We start from the raw sequence: 19,721 nt of genomic DNA on the forward strand, positions 1-19,721 counted from the left end.
TTAATATTTTAATATTTTCTCATACATATTATATGCACTCCCATTACCGCTATAGAAAAATGTTATAAAATAAACAATTTCTCACTCACCGATACGTACAATAGCGGAGTTGTAGTACACAGTTATTGCTCCTTCGTAGCACTCACGACACTCGCCAAAATACGAATAACTACGATTATCCGACACTTTATACGGCACTCCCGACACGACGCGTGAATCGCAATGCTACCTGTAACAAATAAAATACATACATATATTAGAATATTAGAATAATCTTATTATTTCGCATTATAACATACACAATATAAATATAAATATGTAAGCTAAAATATTTAATTAGCAAATTTTCGCTTTATTAATATTTTTGACAGAAATCAGCTGATTAAAGCGTTAATTTGGTAATTACTTTTTAAAATATGTTATAAAAATTAAAATAATATATGTTTTAAATAATATGTTATAATATGTTATACTTAAAACTCGATTAATATTTTTGACAGTTATCAGCTGATTTCTGTCAAAAAATATTAATCAAGAGTAAGATATAACATATTATTTACAATATATTACTATTTTAATTTTTTAACATATTATTATTTTAAAATTTAATTAGCAAATTAACGCTATAATCAGCTAATTTCTGTGAAAAAATATTAATCGAGTTTAAATAAACTTTATATTAGTTTTTTAAAAGCATCATTTTTTTAACACAAAACCGAAGAATGGCGCGCTTGTGTTATTCTAGTATTTTATATAATTATTATATATAATTATATACATATGTATATACAGGATGTTTCTAAATAAGCGCGAAAAATCTTAGGAAATGATTCTTTGTCGAAAATTAAGGAGGGGGGAGTTTTTCATATAAACATATGCTCCTATATCCCTCCCAAAGGAGTTATACTTCTGTAAAGGAGAAAGTAAAAATTAGGTTTTTATTTTTTTTTTAACTATTGATTTTATGAAAAAAATAAAAGAAATAAAAATGTTTCTAAAGAACTCAAGCTTTCAAACGCATTTTTTTAGATGATCACATTCCGGCTCGTTAAAAAGTTCTAATAAAAAATTGAATAGGGGTTGTTAGTTTCATCTCCTTATAACGATACGGGAAGATTAAAAAAATATTAATAAATATCCTTCTTACTAGTAAAAAATATCCATCAAATTTCATTTTTTTAACTTGTCCAAAATTTGAGAAAAAATTAAAAACTTAATTTTTACTTTCCCTTTAAAGGAGTGTAACTCCTCAAGGAAGGATCTAAGAAGGAGTATATGTTTATATGAAAAACCCCCCTTAACTTTCGACAAAGAATCATTTTCTAAAGTTTTTCGCATTTATTTAGAAACACCCTGTATATGTGTATGTTATATGTATAAATAAAATATATATTATATAAAATAAAATCTCACAGTTATTTTGTAAAAACAAAACGCATAAAACAATTATATTATATCATTATATCTTCCAATATTCTACTCAATAATATTCTAATCAAAATATATTGAAATTTTGTAAAAATATCTAATTTTGTAGTATAACTTTCTCTTCCCTCTTAAAGCGGTAAGTTTTCACGCATTAAAATCTCGAGAGGGACAATACAAATTTGCGCCAATATAATCGTGTGAATAGGCATGGATCCGGATTCAGAGAGATTTGCATGCAAATCGGATCCCGCGAAAGGTAAAATCTGGAAGCGGTCTCTCTTTTTTTGAGACCGCGGCCGATTTCGCGAATTATTTCGACGCACCTGGGATTGATACTCTGTTCTGTTCTCTTTCTGTCGCAATGTGCAATCTCGACAGAGAAACGGGAGAACCGAAAAGGACGGAGAAAGCGTTGTAGATTGATCCGCCGGGCAAATTGTCCAAACGTTTTTGCGTTCATGCATAAAACATGGCATCCATTGTTGAATGATAATGCAAATAGACATCGGACTCCGGTGTGTATGAAGAATTAATAGCGCTTTTAAATGTGCATTCAATATTTTATATCTGCGATTCAATTATTTCGAAATTTCTCAAGGAACAAAGAGCCGCGCGAAAAACAGAATATATATTTTTCGACAAAATATTAAAAGCATATTTAATATATAGGATTAGGAGGAAAAAATATATGTCTGAACTCGACTCTTTCCAATATTTACAGTTTTTAAAATGCACAGCATGCGATTGTGAAACTTTGTTACGTCAAAAAAATATATAGACAGTTCCTTTCTATGAAATTCGATAAAAATATTAAACCTACTACGTAGAATGATAGCAGAGAATTGCAGTCGTCTACCTTGCGCATGCATTACTTGCACGCGAGGCATCCTTGAGCCTATATAAAAGAGAGAGATCCTATCGTAGTGTGCTACAAAACCGCAATTGTGCCGAACCTAAGCTCGCACGAAGAATGTCAACAAATGAGAATACTTGTATGCAATTCTGAACGCGTGGCACCACGTTATCGAAACATATTATGCATCTATGTCAAGGAAAGTATTTTTTTTTCAACATTTTTCAAGTCGAAATATTTTATCGATAATATAGGTCATTTTGTTAATTTAATTAAGGTAGCTGGAAAGTTTAAGAAAAAATATGTGATGTAATTTCTATCATGTTGCATATCAAGAATTATAAGAAATTTCTTTCGATACGCATTATAAAGCATTTTTTAATTTTATAAAACACATCACGTTGAAACATTTCTCTCGATACAATATTGATCTAATATAAATAAGGATAGGAGAACACGGGTAAAAAAACATTAAAATTGTATCGATTAAAATAAACGTAATAGTATTTTCCTTGAAAATGAGTTCAAATTAAATATTTATCTCTATTGCGATTTGTATGCAAATCTGAAAAACTTTTCGATATAATTGAACAAAAGTATTCGACAGTAATTATAGAAACGACAATTGTACATATTTATATCTCCATATCGCAATAGATTGCTTTATTTTACAAGATAAAGTAAGTTAAACAATAAATGTGCTTATAAAATCATAAGATTTTTTTTACTATATTTTGTGTATTAGACAATAATCATATTTGTACGATATAGGGGAAAGTATGCTAAATGTTTTCTTCTCAACCGACTCATTAATGAGTGACGTTATAAATTTATTTTGTGCGATTTTCATGTAATATTCGCCACCCCGTGCCTAAGCTATCATTGAGAAGGATAAGCAATTCAACTTGTTATTAAAGCATTTTTTCTTCTTATTTATCCCTGCATATAGAAGCGTTGAAAAATCGGCAAAATGTTTTAAGATTTATTTTTTTATTCAGAAATTTAAAAGCAATGGAAGTTCGGTACCGCACTAACTTTTTCTTATCGTACTGGAACGATTTAAAACTTATTTTTTTACTTAGGCATAGTTTTTTTCTTTATATTTAGATGGACAACTGAAAAAAATATTATCAAATTTTATAATTATATTGAGATAATACTTATTTAAATTTTTGTGTGATACAAAAAATATTGTTGTTAAATTTTTAAAGAGAATTTATGATTATAAATATGATATTTTTACAGATATGTTTTATTGCAGACTGAGAACTTTTGTAGAAAATAAAAATCTTTATTTTTGTTACACTTTTTTAATTTTATTGTTAGGGATTATACAATTTAGCAAACCGGCATTGTAAATCGTACCAAATACTACTTTCTTAATTTTTAATTTATTATATGAAATGATAAATTTGTATTAATATTTAGAGTACATTGTTGACAAAAAAACATAGTTTTAAATAAATAAAAAATTTTTTTCATTTCTTTGATAGTTTTGTTGCAATTTTAATATTTAGTAGATACGATTTAGCATACCTTTCTCTATTTATATGATACGTGCAACAATCGTTTCTATCCTAACTTTGCGCACACAATGACGGCAATCGAAAATTAATTCCAATTGTGGAATAAAAATTCTAGCAAATCCAGTTCTCGGATCGTATTATCGTTGTTATGATCGACCGTATATATGCGGCGATAGAATATACTTCGTATAGAATTTTGTGCTCACTATCCTCGCAACGAGAGAAGCATTTGTATGCAAACGGATAATCTGTCCATTTCAGATGGTTATTCATTTTTCTTTTTTTTTTTTTTTACTCAACCGGTGAAACAGCCAATACACGATCGCGGTCCAATGAGAGAAATGCGGAGACGAGGTGACTGCATCGATACGACAATCCGTTTGAAATCTCGCAGTAAACTCGTTTCCTCAACATCTGCACGGTGGTGATTGGACGGCGGATTGTTCGATGAAGCGGCGTTAGTATCCAACTCGTGGGTGGGCGAATGAAATGAAGCAGCGGGTTTAGGAGAAGGGTCGGGAAAGGGCCGGGGACTTTCTCTTTCACGGCTTGTCCGCGTCGGAATGAAGCGATTTTGTTCTTATAAAAGTCAATTAAAATGCAGATTCTATCAGTCCCTTCGAATAAAGACACGCTTGGCATGCACACTTCGCGACCGAAACGCGATATATAAAATTACATTCCTTCGAGGGAAATAAAATTTCAACGCAAAACAGAGATGTTGATCAAATCGAGTTGGTGAACAAACGACACCGTATTATTCCCTCCGATCCGTTTTCTCTACATTACGCAAAATTACGAGATATACATTTGATATAGCTAATGATTAATATTTATCATAATATATAACGAAAAATATTCGACAGATACATTGAAAAGTGTCCTATTGATAATGTTTGGGTTAAGTTAGGTGTGTTTGGATTAAGTTAGGTGTGCTTGAAAATAAGAAGATACATGCATAATAAGAGATGTACATTTGATATAGCTAATAAATAAAATGTTCATAATATATGATGAAAAATATTCGACAGATACATTGAAAAGTGTCCTATTGATAATGTTTGGGTTAAGTTAGGTGTTTGGATTAAGTTAGGTGTGCTTGAAAATAAGAAGATACATGCATAATAAGAGATGTACATTTGATATAGCTAATAAATAAAATGTTCATAATATATGATGAAAAATATTCGACAGACAAAATAAATAGTGTCCTATTGGTATAGTTTGACAAGTAAAATCCCCAATATAATGTTTGGCTAAAATAAGAAGATATATACATAATAAGAGATGTACATTTGTGATATAGCTAATGATTAATATTTATCATAATATATAATGAAAAGTGTCCGATTGGTATCGTCTGATGAATAAAATCCGACATAACGTTTGGATGAAGCAAGAAGATATATTTTTCTGACGGAGATCTGTACGGACAAATCGCGCATCTGCTTACCGCTTATTGCTCGATTTCCTACGGATATCCCGCATAACGCGGCGCATTTGTTTATCGCTCACAAGCGACATTTTAATTTCCCGGTCCCATTTGTAATAGAGGTCGTTAGCAATTTGTGCTGCGAAATGCAGATTCAATTAAATACCAATGACGATGCCGAGTAGAGCAGCGAATGTTCGTGACACTGGGCCGCAGGTGTTTCCAACGACCAGTTCTCCGTGTTCGGAAATGGTATTTACTACTAGCGATTGGTTGGAAAATTCACTCGGACCCGCGTTACACGGAACGCGTTTCCAACAATCGCCATCGTACTTCTATTATTGATTATTCCGACCTTCCTTTCGAGGAGGATGCGCCACTATTCCCGACAATGTACATCTCTACATTTTTCTCATTTAATGTACGTCTTTGTGCGTAAACTGAAAAAAATACAGCAAACACATTATGTTCAAATTTATATGCATGTCGGAGGGAGATCACTTCTTTTATGTTGTAAACTTTAATAATGAAAGCAGCTCATTCGTCAAGCTAAATCCTGGCAAATTAGAGGCCTTCATTGCATTTCAATGGTGAAAAAAGCTTCAGTGTTTTGAAATGACTATATAGAAAAATTTGCGAGACCTTTTCAATTTTATTTTAAACTTTACCTATATTTTTAACATACATAGGTGTATATACAATGATTTGATTTCCTGTCACACCAATTCATAAACTTATGAATAATACTTGATGGATATAGATAGTCGTTGTTGTCTAAAGTCCTTTAATGCAGGATCTGAGATGTCAGACTCGGAGATACACATGCAAGTATCATCACACTTGTTATTTTCCCACCAGGAACACACAGTATGAGCATGGATAGTTGTGTACGATGTTGTCATACCATTAACCCTTATAGGATTACGGTTTACGATACGAGACATAGTCTAACCAAGTTTGTAGACAAAACGATTTAGAGCTCGAATGCGAGCTTGTTTAAATTAATTCTCGTCAAAATACCATCCCTTTGAATTTATTTAGGCTTATTCCAGTTCTATTATTACAAGCACTCTCTTTTGAAACTTACAACTCTACCTGCAATTTCTTTTTCAACTTGGCAGATGCCCATGTATGACTTACAATTAGAAGCAACAACGTGCATCATTTCTTCTCTCCATAAATGCATCTTCGTAAAATATATTTTGACATCTTTAACAATTGATCATCTCACAGCATGTTTTAATAAAAATATTTTTTTTCCGCTCTTTGAAAATATTACTTGATATTTTGCAGAAAGATATTTTATTAGCTAAACAAAATTACTGAGAATATTTTTTTCCATATCAACGGAATAAAATGTTTTGAAATGCAGTCGAGGGATATAAGAGATTAATTACGAAGTAAATCATACCGTTCGTTAAATCGTAACTCGGCCAAAAAGTAGTTGCATTTTTTTCTATGTAAATGAGAGGCGAATTTTTTATGGGAAACAAAAACTTTATTAAATAATATATTATCTACTTTGTTCGATTATCTTTTGCCAATCTTTCAGGCAACTTCATGATTGGATTCGATTAATGCCTTAATTTTGTCATCATCAACTTCGATTGGCTTTCTTGAACGTGATGCATCTTTAACATCAAAATCTCCAGACCGAAATTTAGCAAATCAATTCTGACACTGCCGTAGTTTTAAGGCATCTTCACCATACACATCACATAACTTTTTATGAGCTTGCAATGTTTTTTCCTTTTCGGAAGTAATACAACAAAATATGACAAAAATGTTCTTTTCGATTTTCCATTTTAAAATTGACGGCAAACAAACAATTGTTAACGAAATCGTGCACTTTCTTTTTCTAAAACAAGCTTGAACTGTCAGTTTTCAATTTACATAATGAATTTGCGATTTAAAATAAAGTTAGTTACATTTCAAGACATGTATATCCATTATTGGAAAAAAAACGCAATTACTTTTTGGCCAACCTAATATTTAGATGGACAACCGAAGAAAATATTATCAAATTTTATAATTATATTGAGATAGTACTTATTTATATTTTTGTGTGATACAAAAAGTATTTTTGTTAAATTTTTGAAGAGAATTTATGATTATAAATATGACATTCTTATAGATATGTTTTGTTGCAGACTGAGAACTTTTGTAAAAAATAAAACTTTTTGTTACAATTTTTTAATGTTATTGTTAGAGACATGATTTAAAAACTCATGGGTACAATTTAACAAACCGATATTGTAAATTGTACCAAATATTACTTTAAAAAATTTTTAATTTACAATATAAAACAATGATAAATTTGTGTTAATATTTATATCATTGACAAAGAATCATAGTTCCAAATGAATAAAAAAATGTTGTCATTTTATTGATCGTTGTATTGCAATTTTAATTGACCTTACGAGGTACGATTTAACATACTTCCCCCTATATGTGTTTACGATTATAGATAACAGATTCTATGTTGAAAATATTTTATGTTGAAAATTCGAGAGTAGTTAAAATGATGCAATGACATTAAGAAGAAGCTTGAAATTCGTAAAAAAAATTTTTTTTCTCGTCCATTGTGATAAAATGGTCTGTACATTACCTCTGGCTAGCGACGTCATGAAATTCTCCGGATAACCACCGGAGAATTTCATTTTGTCAAATAAAACTTGTCCGTGGACAGTTTTGCCGGACATAGGAGTGAGTGGAAGAGGAAAAGCCGCAGGAATTCTGTTATTAATCTTTTTCAGAGACAAAACGGAACGTGTTCTAGCACGCAATTTTCAAATATGCCGAGTATTTTCTCGCCAGCCTAGCAAGATTTTTTAAAAATATATCCAAACAGAAACACCTCTCTTTATCTATTATCGCGTTATTCTCTCCTTAATTCGCGAGTTAAACATTCGCAAGATCTCGTTAATTCCAGAAACAAAATGAAATATTTAAATAAAAGAAGGACATTGAAATTAATTTTCTGTATCGCACAAACAACAGGCGTTTAAAAGTTGGTAGCGGTCTCAAAAAGGTGGTGCCGGCTGCAAAGTTGACCGTAGAGATGTTTACGAATTCATAATGTTCCCTTAGGATAATATTTTCATTTGACTTTAGAATTTATTCTCTCTTGTGAAAAACTTGAGCGGATAAACTTTGTTTTCGAGACTCGCTCTGCTAAACCGAGACTTTGTTTTCGAGGCTTCTGTGCTAAACGCAGAACTTTTTCATCCGCGAACTTACTTTTCGATGTGATTAGATTCGCCGGAAACGTAACTTCTTCATAGATGCAAAACTCCTTTGAGCTTCTCGAAATTTCGAAGAGCGATCCCTTTTTATGATGTTACCTTTTTAAATATAATAGTTCCTTTAAACTTGAAATGTCAACCACTAGCCGAATATCAATGTTACCAGTCCATGTTAGAAATTGGTACAAATATTTCTTTAGTTGATTTTTCAACTATATATTTCTAATATAATTTTTAAATTTACACATGTGTTTTATTTAATTAATTAATTAATTATTTAATTAACTTCACTATTTAATTTTATCTATAATTTTATTTTTCTTCAATTTATTTTTTTACTTAAGTATAATATTTTTTAATATAAAAAATACATCAAATCAGATTATATGTATAAAATAAACCAAATGCCTTTAAGAGAGAGAAAAGGAGAGAAAACATGTGTGATTTTTTTAGGACTCGCATTAAGGCTCCTGGTACCTTGTCGACCATGTCGGAATCGTGACGTCAGAAGTGAGAAAACACACTCTAAAACTTTTTAGATGCCATATTTCTAAATAAAAACATATTTGCACAAAATAACACTTAAGATCTCTTTAATACACTTCTAAAAAACACCGAAAACTATCCTTTTCCCTTTATAATCAATCAACAGCTGTAAAATGTAATATTACGAGGCCCAGTTCGTCTGGTCTTTGCACATGCGCAGTCATTCCGCATGTCAAAGTCTGATATCTCGATCATTTTACGGTTGTTGATTGACTGTCGAGGGGAAAGAATAGTTTTCGGCGTTTTTTAGAAGTGTATTAAAGAGATCTTAAGTGTTATTTTATGCAAATATGTTTTTATTTAGAAATGGCATCTAAGAAATCTCAACGTGTTATTTCTCGCCTCTGACGTCACGATTCCAATATGGCCGCGGTGAGCACCCAGGAGCCTTAAGCATATAAATGCAGTATATTGTACGACTTGCATGTATATAATGTATTGTACCCTATTGTAAATCTAATAATGACTAATTAATTGATATTGGCAATTGATGATTCGATCGACATTGTCGGTAATGTATTATTTATCGCTATTATGGTATTACATGCGCTGTCGCTAATTATTATTCCATTTGTGCAATTTCTATCGAATATTAGCTAAAGTATATATTGCGGATCCGTCATTTTTTTTCGCCAAAGTCGGAATTTTAGTTGACGATGAGTAAAGAACAGAACAGGATTAAAGCAGAAAGATAGATCGAACTTCAAAGTACCTTTTGCAACTCGCGAAAAGTAGCGCAAATACGCGTCAGCATGAAGACAAAGAGGACGAGAGAGAAAGAGAAAACGGTGAATTAACACTGGGATAGAGAAGTAGTATTAATTTTCTCAAAGTACGCGGAGATTCCGCAGCATCATTTTCAGCTTCTCTTTCTCTCTTTTGAAATCTTACTCTTACTCTCTTTCCTTTGTCCATAACGTAACCAATTTCGCCAGTCACAGAAAATCAGACTGAATGAATGGACTTTTATTAAAATTTAAACATTTACACACGGAAAGTAAATTTTTGATTTTCGAGAAATTAAACCATATACTCTAAATTAAAAATATGTATCTCTTTCTGCTGGCCTAATAAGTTCGAAATGCATCAAAATAATTCATTTTCTCTCGAAATCTTTATTATCTCTTCACTGCGTAAATAATTATGTGCTAATTGTTTATTTAAATCTATCTCTCAATTATGTTTGCATTAAAGATATCAATAGAGATATATTAATAGTATCAATTAATAAATATCAAATAATTACAAATTTCAACGAATTATTTAGGATTTTTCAATTTTTTGATTCTTTACTATAAAAATTCAATTTTGAACATTAAGTTATCAATATCAATGGTAGTCTCAATCCCAGTGGCAGATTTTCCATCAGTCGCAATAAGGGGACTTTGAAATGAAAGTGTGCCTAGAGACCATCGAATTAAATTTGAGAGTTGCAAAAAATCCGTTGCTTATTGCTAATTGTAATAGCCATTGCTTATTGCTAATTGTAATAGCAATAGGACACATCTCGAAGAAAGGCTTTATAAATAAACGTTTTTTTCTTTATTTTTACAGGAGCAGTAGGCGGAGAAGGCGGTGACGAGGATGACAAGGAGAAGGAAGAGGAAGCCGAGAGAGAGAGGCTGGAGGCTATTAGGGAGGCTGAGGAGCGAAGAAAGGAGAAACATCGTAAAATGGAAGAAGAACGGGAGAAGATGCGACAAGAGATCAGAGACAAGGTTAATGATGATAATTATGTCATAATATTTTCGATCCAGACGCACTTTTTTTAAATTGCTTTATAGAAGAATGTGACTAAGTGTAATTTTTATAAGCTCATATTTGACTAGAAATGTATTTCTTTATATCTGTCATACTAATTTCTTAATAGATATACAGGATGTTTACGAAGTACTTGGATATAAACTTCTAGGGTGTATTATAAAGGAAAAAGAGTTTATATATAATTTATTAGATAATAATTTATATAATAATATTAAATGTCCCTGAAGATAAAAATCCGGCTGTCTTCAATCAAATGATCATTTTGGATATTTCTTACTTATGATTATATTTAATAATAATGTTAACATAAACTTTCTTTTATTATAACTTCGCAACCACTTATATTTTACTATAAATATATTTAAATTTGTTTAATATATTTAATTTTATATGTATATATTTAATATATTTAATATATACTATAATATATTTAATTTTTCTTTATTTTGAGGAAAACGTTTTAGAAGTTTGTCCAAATATTTCGTAAACAGCTTGTATAAAGAAATGCATAATTATTTCTCAAATCATTACTTTCTCAAGATAAATTCTAAGGTAAGAATAAAGATCAAACAACATCTATTTATATATATCAATATATATATTTCATGTTTCTTTTTTTGCTTTTTAATCAGAGATAGATTTACAATCGCCATTAATGGCTCTTGTAGTTATTTAAAGTTCGCTCTCTTCAATCGAAAATGCTATTAATTGCAAAAAATATGTCATAATTCTGAATTTAAAAATTTTATCCATAAACGTTTTTACTGATAATATGTATATATACAAAGGATGGCTCATATGGCTCAGGAAACATATAGTGAGAAATCAATCTTTTTGTTTCCCGACCTATATTTTATATATGTATATATAATATAATATCTTTTATAATATGTGTGTGTGTGTATCTAATTTGTATACACATTATGAGATGGTATTCCAAATATTTCAAAAAGTGTTTTACAAACAATTTTTCGGCTGAAACCGGAAATTGCTTGTAATTTGGACATGGTTTTACCGTTAGTTAGCGTTATTTGAAAACTGCATAACTTCCAGTTAATTGCAGGCGGGTTTTATTCCTGTTTTATAAATATTAGAGTGCAAATCTAGAAATATTGCCATACGTATTTTCCACGAGAGTCCTCGATTTCATCTGGGTCATGTCAGCCTCGTTGACTCTGTCCTGACAGGACAATACATCAGGATTGATAATGGCGCGATCCAGCATGCATTTTACATCTCTCTCTCTTTCTCTCTCTCTCCTCTAGTCCCTTTCCTCCTCTATTTCCTCTTTTCATCCACACGTTTGTTTCCCGCAAAACTAGTGAATGCGTTGGAAGTTTTTGCGAAATACCGTTGGCGTACATTGTTCTATCCCGTCTGATCAATGCCTCGACGGATTTTATTTTCTAAGTGATTCATCCCCCGATTGTATTGTTCCTCAGAAAAAATGTCAAGTGGAACAACTCTGATCGGATCGGCTCTAATAATGGTTGATTCAAGAATTAATAACAATTCCTCGCGTTTATTGTAATCATAATTTTTATATTAGGGGGAAAGTATGCTAAATCGTACCCTCTGAGGTAAATATTGAAATTGCAATAGAAAAAATTTTGAAAATTTGTTTACAAAATTTTTTTATTCGTTTGAAACTATGGTTCTTTGTCAACGATATACCCTAAACATTAACACGAATTTATCATTGTTTCATATTGTAAATTAAAAATTAAAAAAAGTATTTGATACGATTTACAATACCGGTTTGCTAAATTGTACCCGTGAGTTTTTAAATCGTACCTATAACAATCAAATTTAAAAGTTTTAACAAAAATAAAGTCTCATTTTCTACAAAAGTTCTCAGTCTGCAACAAAACCAGGGTTTGAAAAAACCGGGTTTTTTTTAAAAAGCCCAGCCCAGTGGGTTTTTTTTTAAACCGGGTTTTTTTGGAGTTTATTGGGTTTTTTGGGTTTTATTGAGTTTTTTGGGATTTTGTTGGGTTTTTTAATTTTTTAAATTTAATTTTTTATGATTCAAATGAGAAAGTCTTCTACGCTCATGTAATGTTCAAAACGAATTCATATATTTAAGAGGCCAACTTTTCGAGCCATTATTAGGGTGTTATATTAAACTCAAGTTTATTCAATTTATTATACAAAACATAATGAAACGTTTATACTTTCCATTTATATTTTATTATGTTTTGTATAATAAATTGAATAAACTTGAGTTTAATATAACACCCTAATAATGGCTCGAAAAGTTGGCCTCTTAAATATATGAATTCGTTTTTATAATTCGCTAATGATTAAGAAAATTGGCTATTTAATTGGCACAATTCCTTATTATGAATTAATTTTTACTTAATTTTTTTTATTTATTAATGTAATAGACCTTCTATTACATTAATAAATAAGAAAAATTAAATAAAAATTAATCAATATTAAATACTTCATTTATAATATTATTAAATTTTTAGCATTTTTGGATGGGTTTTATAAATGGGTTTTTAAGTAAGTTTTTTAAAGTGGGTTTAACCCAATAAAACCCACCGGGTTTTATTGGATTGGGCCCACTTAGTCAAACCCTGAACAAAACATATCTATAAGAATGTTATACTTATAATCATAAACTCTCTTCAAAAATTTAACAAAAATACTTTCTGTATCACACAAAAATATATAAATAAGTATTATGTCAATAAAAAAAATTAGATAATATTTTCTTCAATTGTCTAAATATAAAGAAAAAAACGAATGCCTAAGTAAAAAAATTAATTTAATAAATTATACCAGTACGATGGTTCTCTCTGCACTTTTCTATTTTATATAAATAAAATCGTAAAAATTATTGGGCGAAAGGATAGACAGTTGATTAACATTTTCCTTCACCGACATTTGTCCAACTAGGTTAGTAACGTTGAGCTTTGCGTGACGTTTATTGGAGTGGAAACGCGATTATCTCTCGCACGTAAACAGGAAATGATATCGTTGAAGGTACTAAACGCGTAATTCGACGTTGTCGGATGCAGTTTAATGATTTGTGTGCGTGCACGCGTGCACATGTATGCGTTTACGTGTTCGTGTGTGGGCCATACCGACCGCACTGCTGCAGTTGTAATTCTACATGCGGAAATGGTCGCCGAGTGGTCGAATGTTGTAACTATTATAGCGACATTATAACGAACCGAATATAGAGGAGATATCTTGGATCAACTGGATCATTAAATTGATAATTCGCATGGGCTTCAACGAAATTGGATTTAACGATCGAGTCGAGGACTTTTAATCCCTTTTTCTCCCCTTCCCTTTTTCTCTAAATAAAATATCACAAAACATTGAAATCAAAGAACACATAAAATGTGTAAAGATCTAGACTAGAGAAATAGAAGCACTAAAATCGATATCAAAATTTAAAATTTACACACACGTATAAAGATAAATAAATGAATTTAGAAATTTTTACTTGCTGCTCTGAAACGATTTTAAGGGGTGAAACCACTCCTTATATGTTGAAGGACTTTTCGCTTTTCTCGATCTTGAAAAATATTCAAGATATCAAAAAATATTTTATAGGAAAGTTTCATGATAAGAACGCATTTATTTAAGCATATTAATAATATTTAAGAGTAATTTTTAAAACATTTAAAATAATTATTTGAGATCTCTACTTTTGAAAAAAAAAATTTTTTTTTTTTTTAATCTTAAAAATTATTTTTTCAAAATATTATTAATGTGATTAAATAAAGATAATTTTTACCATGAAATTTTTGTATAAAATATTTTTTTATATCTCGAATATTTTTCAAGATATCTCGAGAAAAGTAAAGAGCCGCTTATGAGGGATGATTTTATCCTCTAGAATTATTTTTGAGCCATAACTAAAAATTTCTAAATTCATCAATTTATCCCCTACATGTGTAAAGTTTCATCAAGATCAGAATTTTCGGATTCCGCAAGGTTCCCTTGTTAGTTTGAGCAAATTTGAAAGGAGCCATTAAATCTTAAAATAGTAAAAAGTAAGTCTAGCTGAAAGTTGGACAGATGTAATAACGAAAGAAATCGAGTTTCATTATTCTGCGAAATTCGGATAAGGAACGGACAGTATTCCTCAGATTTTTCATCCTTCTGCGGTTTCATACGTAAAACAAGGAAGATTTCAGAATATAATTAACACTAATGGCTGCTTCGTCGTAAGCAGAGGAAGAGCTACATCGGATCCTTCTTTTCCTCGTCGAGAGGAAACGTGATTCTTCGAAAACGAGCGGAAAAATTGAGACGGCGTGATCTCTCGTGAGAATAGAGCATATACACTGTTTCTGCGTGGTAGTGGAAGAGGCTTTCGCATGGTAATCGCATTGGGTCAGATCAAATCCGATTTTCTATCTCGACTAATGAACCAAGTGGGACTTTGTTATAGAAAGGTCCCTGTGCAATTTAAAAATATTCTTTGTTGCTTTATTTAGAAACTAATCTTCAGAGCTCGTCGAGAGAAGCAACATATCTAGCTGTACACATATAAATTATATATATATATATATATATATATATATATATGTATATATATGTACACAGTTGAAAAATTTGTGTTAAATTTAACAAATATCACATGTCCCAAACGGTCCACAGAAATTTTTGTGTTAATTTAACATAATACGGATATGTTAAATGATGACACGAATATTGTTAATATTTTAACATAAAATAAATGCAAACTTCAAGTAAACTTAAAATAAATTTTGTGTTAAATTAACATAGTTTTAATGTAAAAATTAACTAAAAAAATTGTTAATTTTACATTTTATCATCCCCACTTATATTATAAAGTAAAATTAACATTTTTTTTCTGTAAATTTTAACAGATAAATCTTGTCACTAATAATATCGAACATATTTATTGTGTAAAATTAAAAGTAAATACACATTGTGTTATTTTTACACTTTTTTTCAGTTATTTTAATAATTTAACATTTGAGTTCAATTAACACAACAGCAATATGTTAATTTAACACATGAATGTGTTAAATATTTAACACAAAAATTTTAACGGGGACCGTTTTTAACAAGAAAACATAAATTTTTCAACTGTGTATATATAAAAAATTATATATATATATATATATATATATATATAATCTACTGTTATTATTTTATTATATTTATTATATATTGCATTATATATGTTTACGTAGTATTTTATATATGAATATTCTATTAATGTAAATATTACTATATACCACAAAGCTACAGACCAGTAGTAAACTAAATCCGATTAATATCCACTAAGAGCATTTATACCCATGATGTGCAATTGCTACATTTCTACTGACGTTGCTAAACAATCGGTTTGTAGAATTTTTAAAATAGAGAGAATTGTGTTGTGAAATAATATTAGCTTGCATAAAGTATGCAAATCCTAAAAAAAAGCATAAAAGAAACACTGAATATATATCTCTTTTCATTATACTGAAAATAATTAAAACATTTAAATGTTGACACATATTTGGTATAAATAATGTTTAGTAAACTATTCCTACAAAAAAAATCACGATAAAAAGAGAATGTAAGATAATGTGAAAGAAAAGTAAGAAAATCAAGAAAGATTGATAGAGCACATCGCGAATTTAGCAGAATTATCGATTAGAACCATTTCTAAGCATATATTATCACTATATAACAATTCAAAAAAATTATATTAAAAAGCAGATATTGATTAATGCGAAATAGATAATAGAGAAAGAAAAAGAGAGAGATTTCTAAAAAAATCCATCCGAAATTTCACCTATCGACTTAATATCGCTTGTGTTTATACATATATATATAATATATTCTGTCAAAATCTTATTGCTTTACGCATGAAACAGCAAGAAGATGAAAAATCTGAATACTGTCGCTTCTTATCCGGATTTCACAGAATAATGAAACTGCTAAAACTCGATTTCTTCGTTATTACATCTGTCTAACTTTCAACTGGACTTTTTGTGAGTATTATTTTACGATTTACTGGTTTCTTTAAATTTGCTCAAACTAAGCAATTAAATTTTAATAAATTATATATATATATATATATATATATATATATATATACACACACGATATATCTCGAAGAAAATATTACTCGATATTACATCAAGTACTTTATTTCCGCCTCTTCTCTCGTCCATCAATCGTTCTGTTCTTGGTCTTTGGCGATATATTGACGAAAAATTGCTGAAGAAACGACATTATTGCACATATTGTCGTGATAAATTCCCGTCCTCTCCCCCCCCCCCCTCTTCTATCATTGTTCTTGTCGCAACAATATTGTACTCTCTTATCGTATCTATTATACTTATCGAATTGTTGTATGTATCATCGTTCGTCTTCTGTGTGTTTTCATATAGTTTTTATTTTTTATTCCTTAATCATTTCTTTCATACTTTTGTTTTTCGATAATACTATAGTAGTGATTCATATAAAATTTAATAATTATAAAAAGTATGAGGTCTGATAATTAAATTTTTTTATATATACATATTTCTTTAATTCGTATATTAAATTTGTATTGTGTATATATATATATATATATATATATATATATATATATCTTTTTTAACTGACAACATTTAAAAAATGTGACAAAATATGTAAATAATCGTCTTTACTAAAACATGTAATTAAGTTAATTAATATTAATAATGTACTGAATAATGCGCTGAATAATCGAATAATATTCTAAAGAAACAGAAAAATATCTCTCAAAGTTCTTGAAAAAAATAGTCAAGATGATAAAAATGATAAGGATTATAAAAATAATTTATTACCGACTTATTGTTAGTGATTTCGACAAAAATTTCAATGCAACCAAAACATAAATCAAACCATATCCAGTTTCGCAACATTTTCACATTTTTCAGATCGAAAAAATTCATGTTCGTAAATTGCATAAAAAAGAATCAATAATAATGCATATATGTAGGTATTTGTGTGTCTCGCACTAACAATAAGTAAGCATTACACGTTAAATCAATACGAACAAATAGTATTATAACTTATAACTATAATAATAAATAGAGATACATAACAATAATAATAAATTGATTTTATCGGAATATTTGTTTTATGTGTAAAGTCTATTTATTATTAGATAAAAAAACAGAGCAGCCATAATCACGTAAATAACGTCAATTGTAATGTCGCAATTAACATCTAGATGATTAATCCATTTCTATTAAATACTGTAATAAATAATCTTCGAGGGAGAAAGGCATCAAAAGGAGAGACAACGGAGGTGAGAAGAAAAAGAGACGACGAGGAAGCGAAATAGGAAGAGTGAAGATTGAACTTAACTGGGGTCAAATTGACTCTAGTAGGGAGTCCCTGCATTCAATATGGCGACTTCCTAATAGAGTCAGGCTGACTCCTTTTAAGACGTTCACCAGACGAGGAACCGTCTCGAGGAAGTACTTAAGAGCGTACGCTTTAAACGAAGTTAAGGCCACTTAATTTACAAAGCGTTAGTTAATTTAATAATATTGAGATGAAAGTGTCGCGAGCGATCCACATCTACAGATTTATGGAAAACAGCGTGATAGTCGAAAATGTCGCATGTGATGGGACTGATTGAGTCTGTCTGATACGTGATATATAATAAATTATATCAATTTAAATCAGTACACAAATCATAATCAAAAATAAAAGCTTAAAAAATTTATATAATAGTCTTATATGTCCAAAACATATTTTTTAATATCCTTTACAGAATATGTGATCCGTGATTTAACAATTATATTTGTATATATCTGTGAATAAAAAATTTAATTTTTATATAAAATAGATGCTGAAAAGAGGATATCGATCATAACGCAATATATATGTTCTTTAAAACCTTCTACAATTCCAAATCCCGACAGAGATCTCGGATTCCAATCTTCCTGTCACGGCGATAAGATGACACCGTATCAAATATACAATCTATTTATAGCATCGACAAAATTTATAATGCACACGAGGGGGGAAAAGTGTCGAATATCGCAATTTCTTTTACTCTAATATATTATTTTATATTATATATTATATATTATATATTATATATTATATATTATATATTATATATATTATACTATATACATATATATATATATATATATATATAATATATATTATATTATTTATAATGTTCCCTAATATATTATATAACGTTATAATGCAAACTAATAAATGCTTACATTCACACATTATACAGGGTGTTTCTAAATAAGTGCGAAAAAAAGGAGATAATTCTTTGTCGAAAATTAAAAGGGGGGGATTTTTCATATAAACATATACTCCTATATCCCTGAAGAGTTATACTTCTTCAAAGAAAGAGGTGAAAATATTAGGTTTTTATTTTTTCTTGAAAACTATTGATTTTACGAAAAAGATAAAAGAAATAAAAAAGTTTCTAAAGAAATCAAGCTTTCTGACATATTTTTAGCATATTTTTAGATGATCATATTCCGATCCGTTAAAGTTTCTAATAAAAAATTGAATAGGGGTTGTTAGTTTCATCCAAATTTCCAAGTCCAAATTTCATTTTTTTAACTTGTCTAAAATTTGAGAAAAAAATTAAAAATTTAATTTTCACCTCCCCCTATAGGGAGGATATAGGGAGGAGGTATATGGTGATATGAAAACACACACACACACCTTTTAATTTTCACCAAAAAATCATTTTAGTTTTTCGCACTTATTTAGAAACACCCTGTATATATGTATATATAATATAATGGTGAATAGTCGTAGATATTTCGAGACTTCACCGAATTTTGAAAATACAAAATTTATCCAATTGCTAAAATATTTTCGCGAAATACAAAATTGTCCATATTTAAAAGATTCGATCAGATATATTAAAAAATCATCTAGTTATTAAAAAAATTGTCTATTTAATAACTTTTTCGGATATTAATAGC

General features: G+C 29.5%; 1 protein-coding gene across 3 annotated transcripts in view; it reads left to right on the plus strand.

Annotated features, from left to right (window-relative positions):
• The window catches only part of Cpx (synaptic transmission protein complexin), a 214,107-nt gene that overhangs the window by 168,791 nt on the left and 25,595 nt on the right, over positions 1-19,721 (plus strand). For all 3 annotated transcript variants that reach the window (XM_083039196.1, XM_083039202.1, XM_083039211.1), the window contains one exon: positions 10,585-10,748. In XM_083039196.1, the coding sequence (XP_082895322.1) occupies positions 10,585-10,748 (164 nt within the window). The remainder of the gene's footprint in view (positions 1-10,584; positions 10,749-19,721) is intronic.

The sequence above is a fragment of the Prenolepis imparis genome, unplaced genomic scaffold (genome assembly GCF_030444845.1).
Source record: "Prenolepis imparis isolate NDT839.2.m4 unplaced genomic scaffold, iyPreImpa1.0 SCAF_1, whole genome shotgun sequence".
NCBI lineage: Eukaryota > Metazoa > Arthropoda > Insecta > Hymenoptera > Formicidae > Prenolepis > Prenolepis imparis.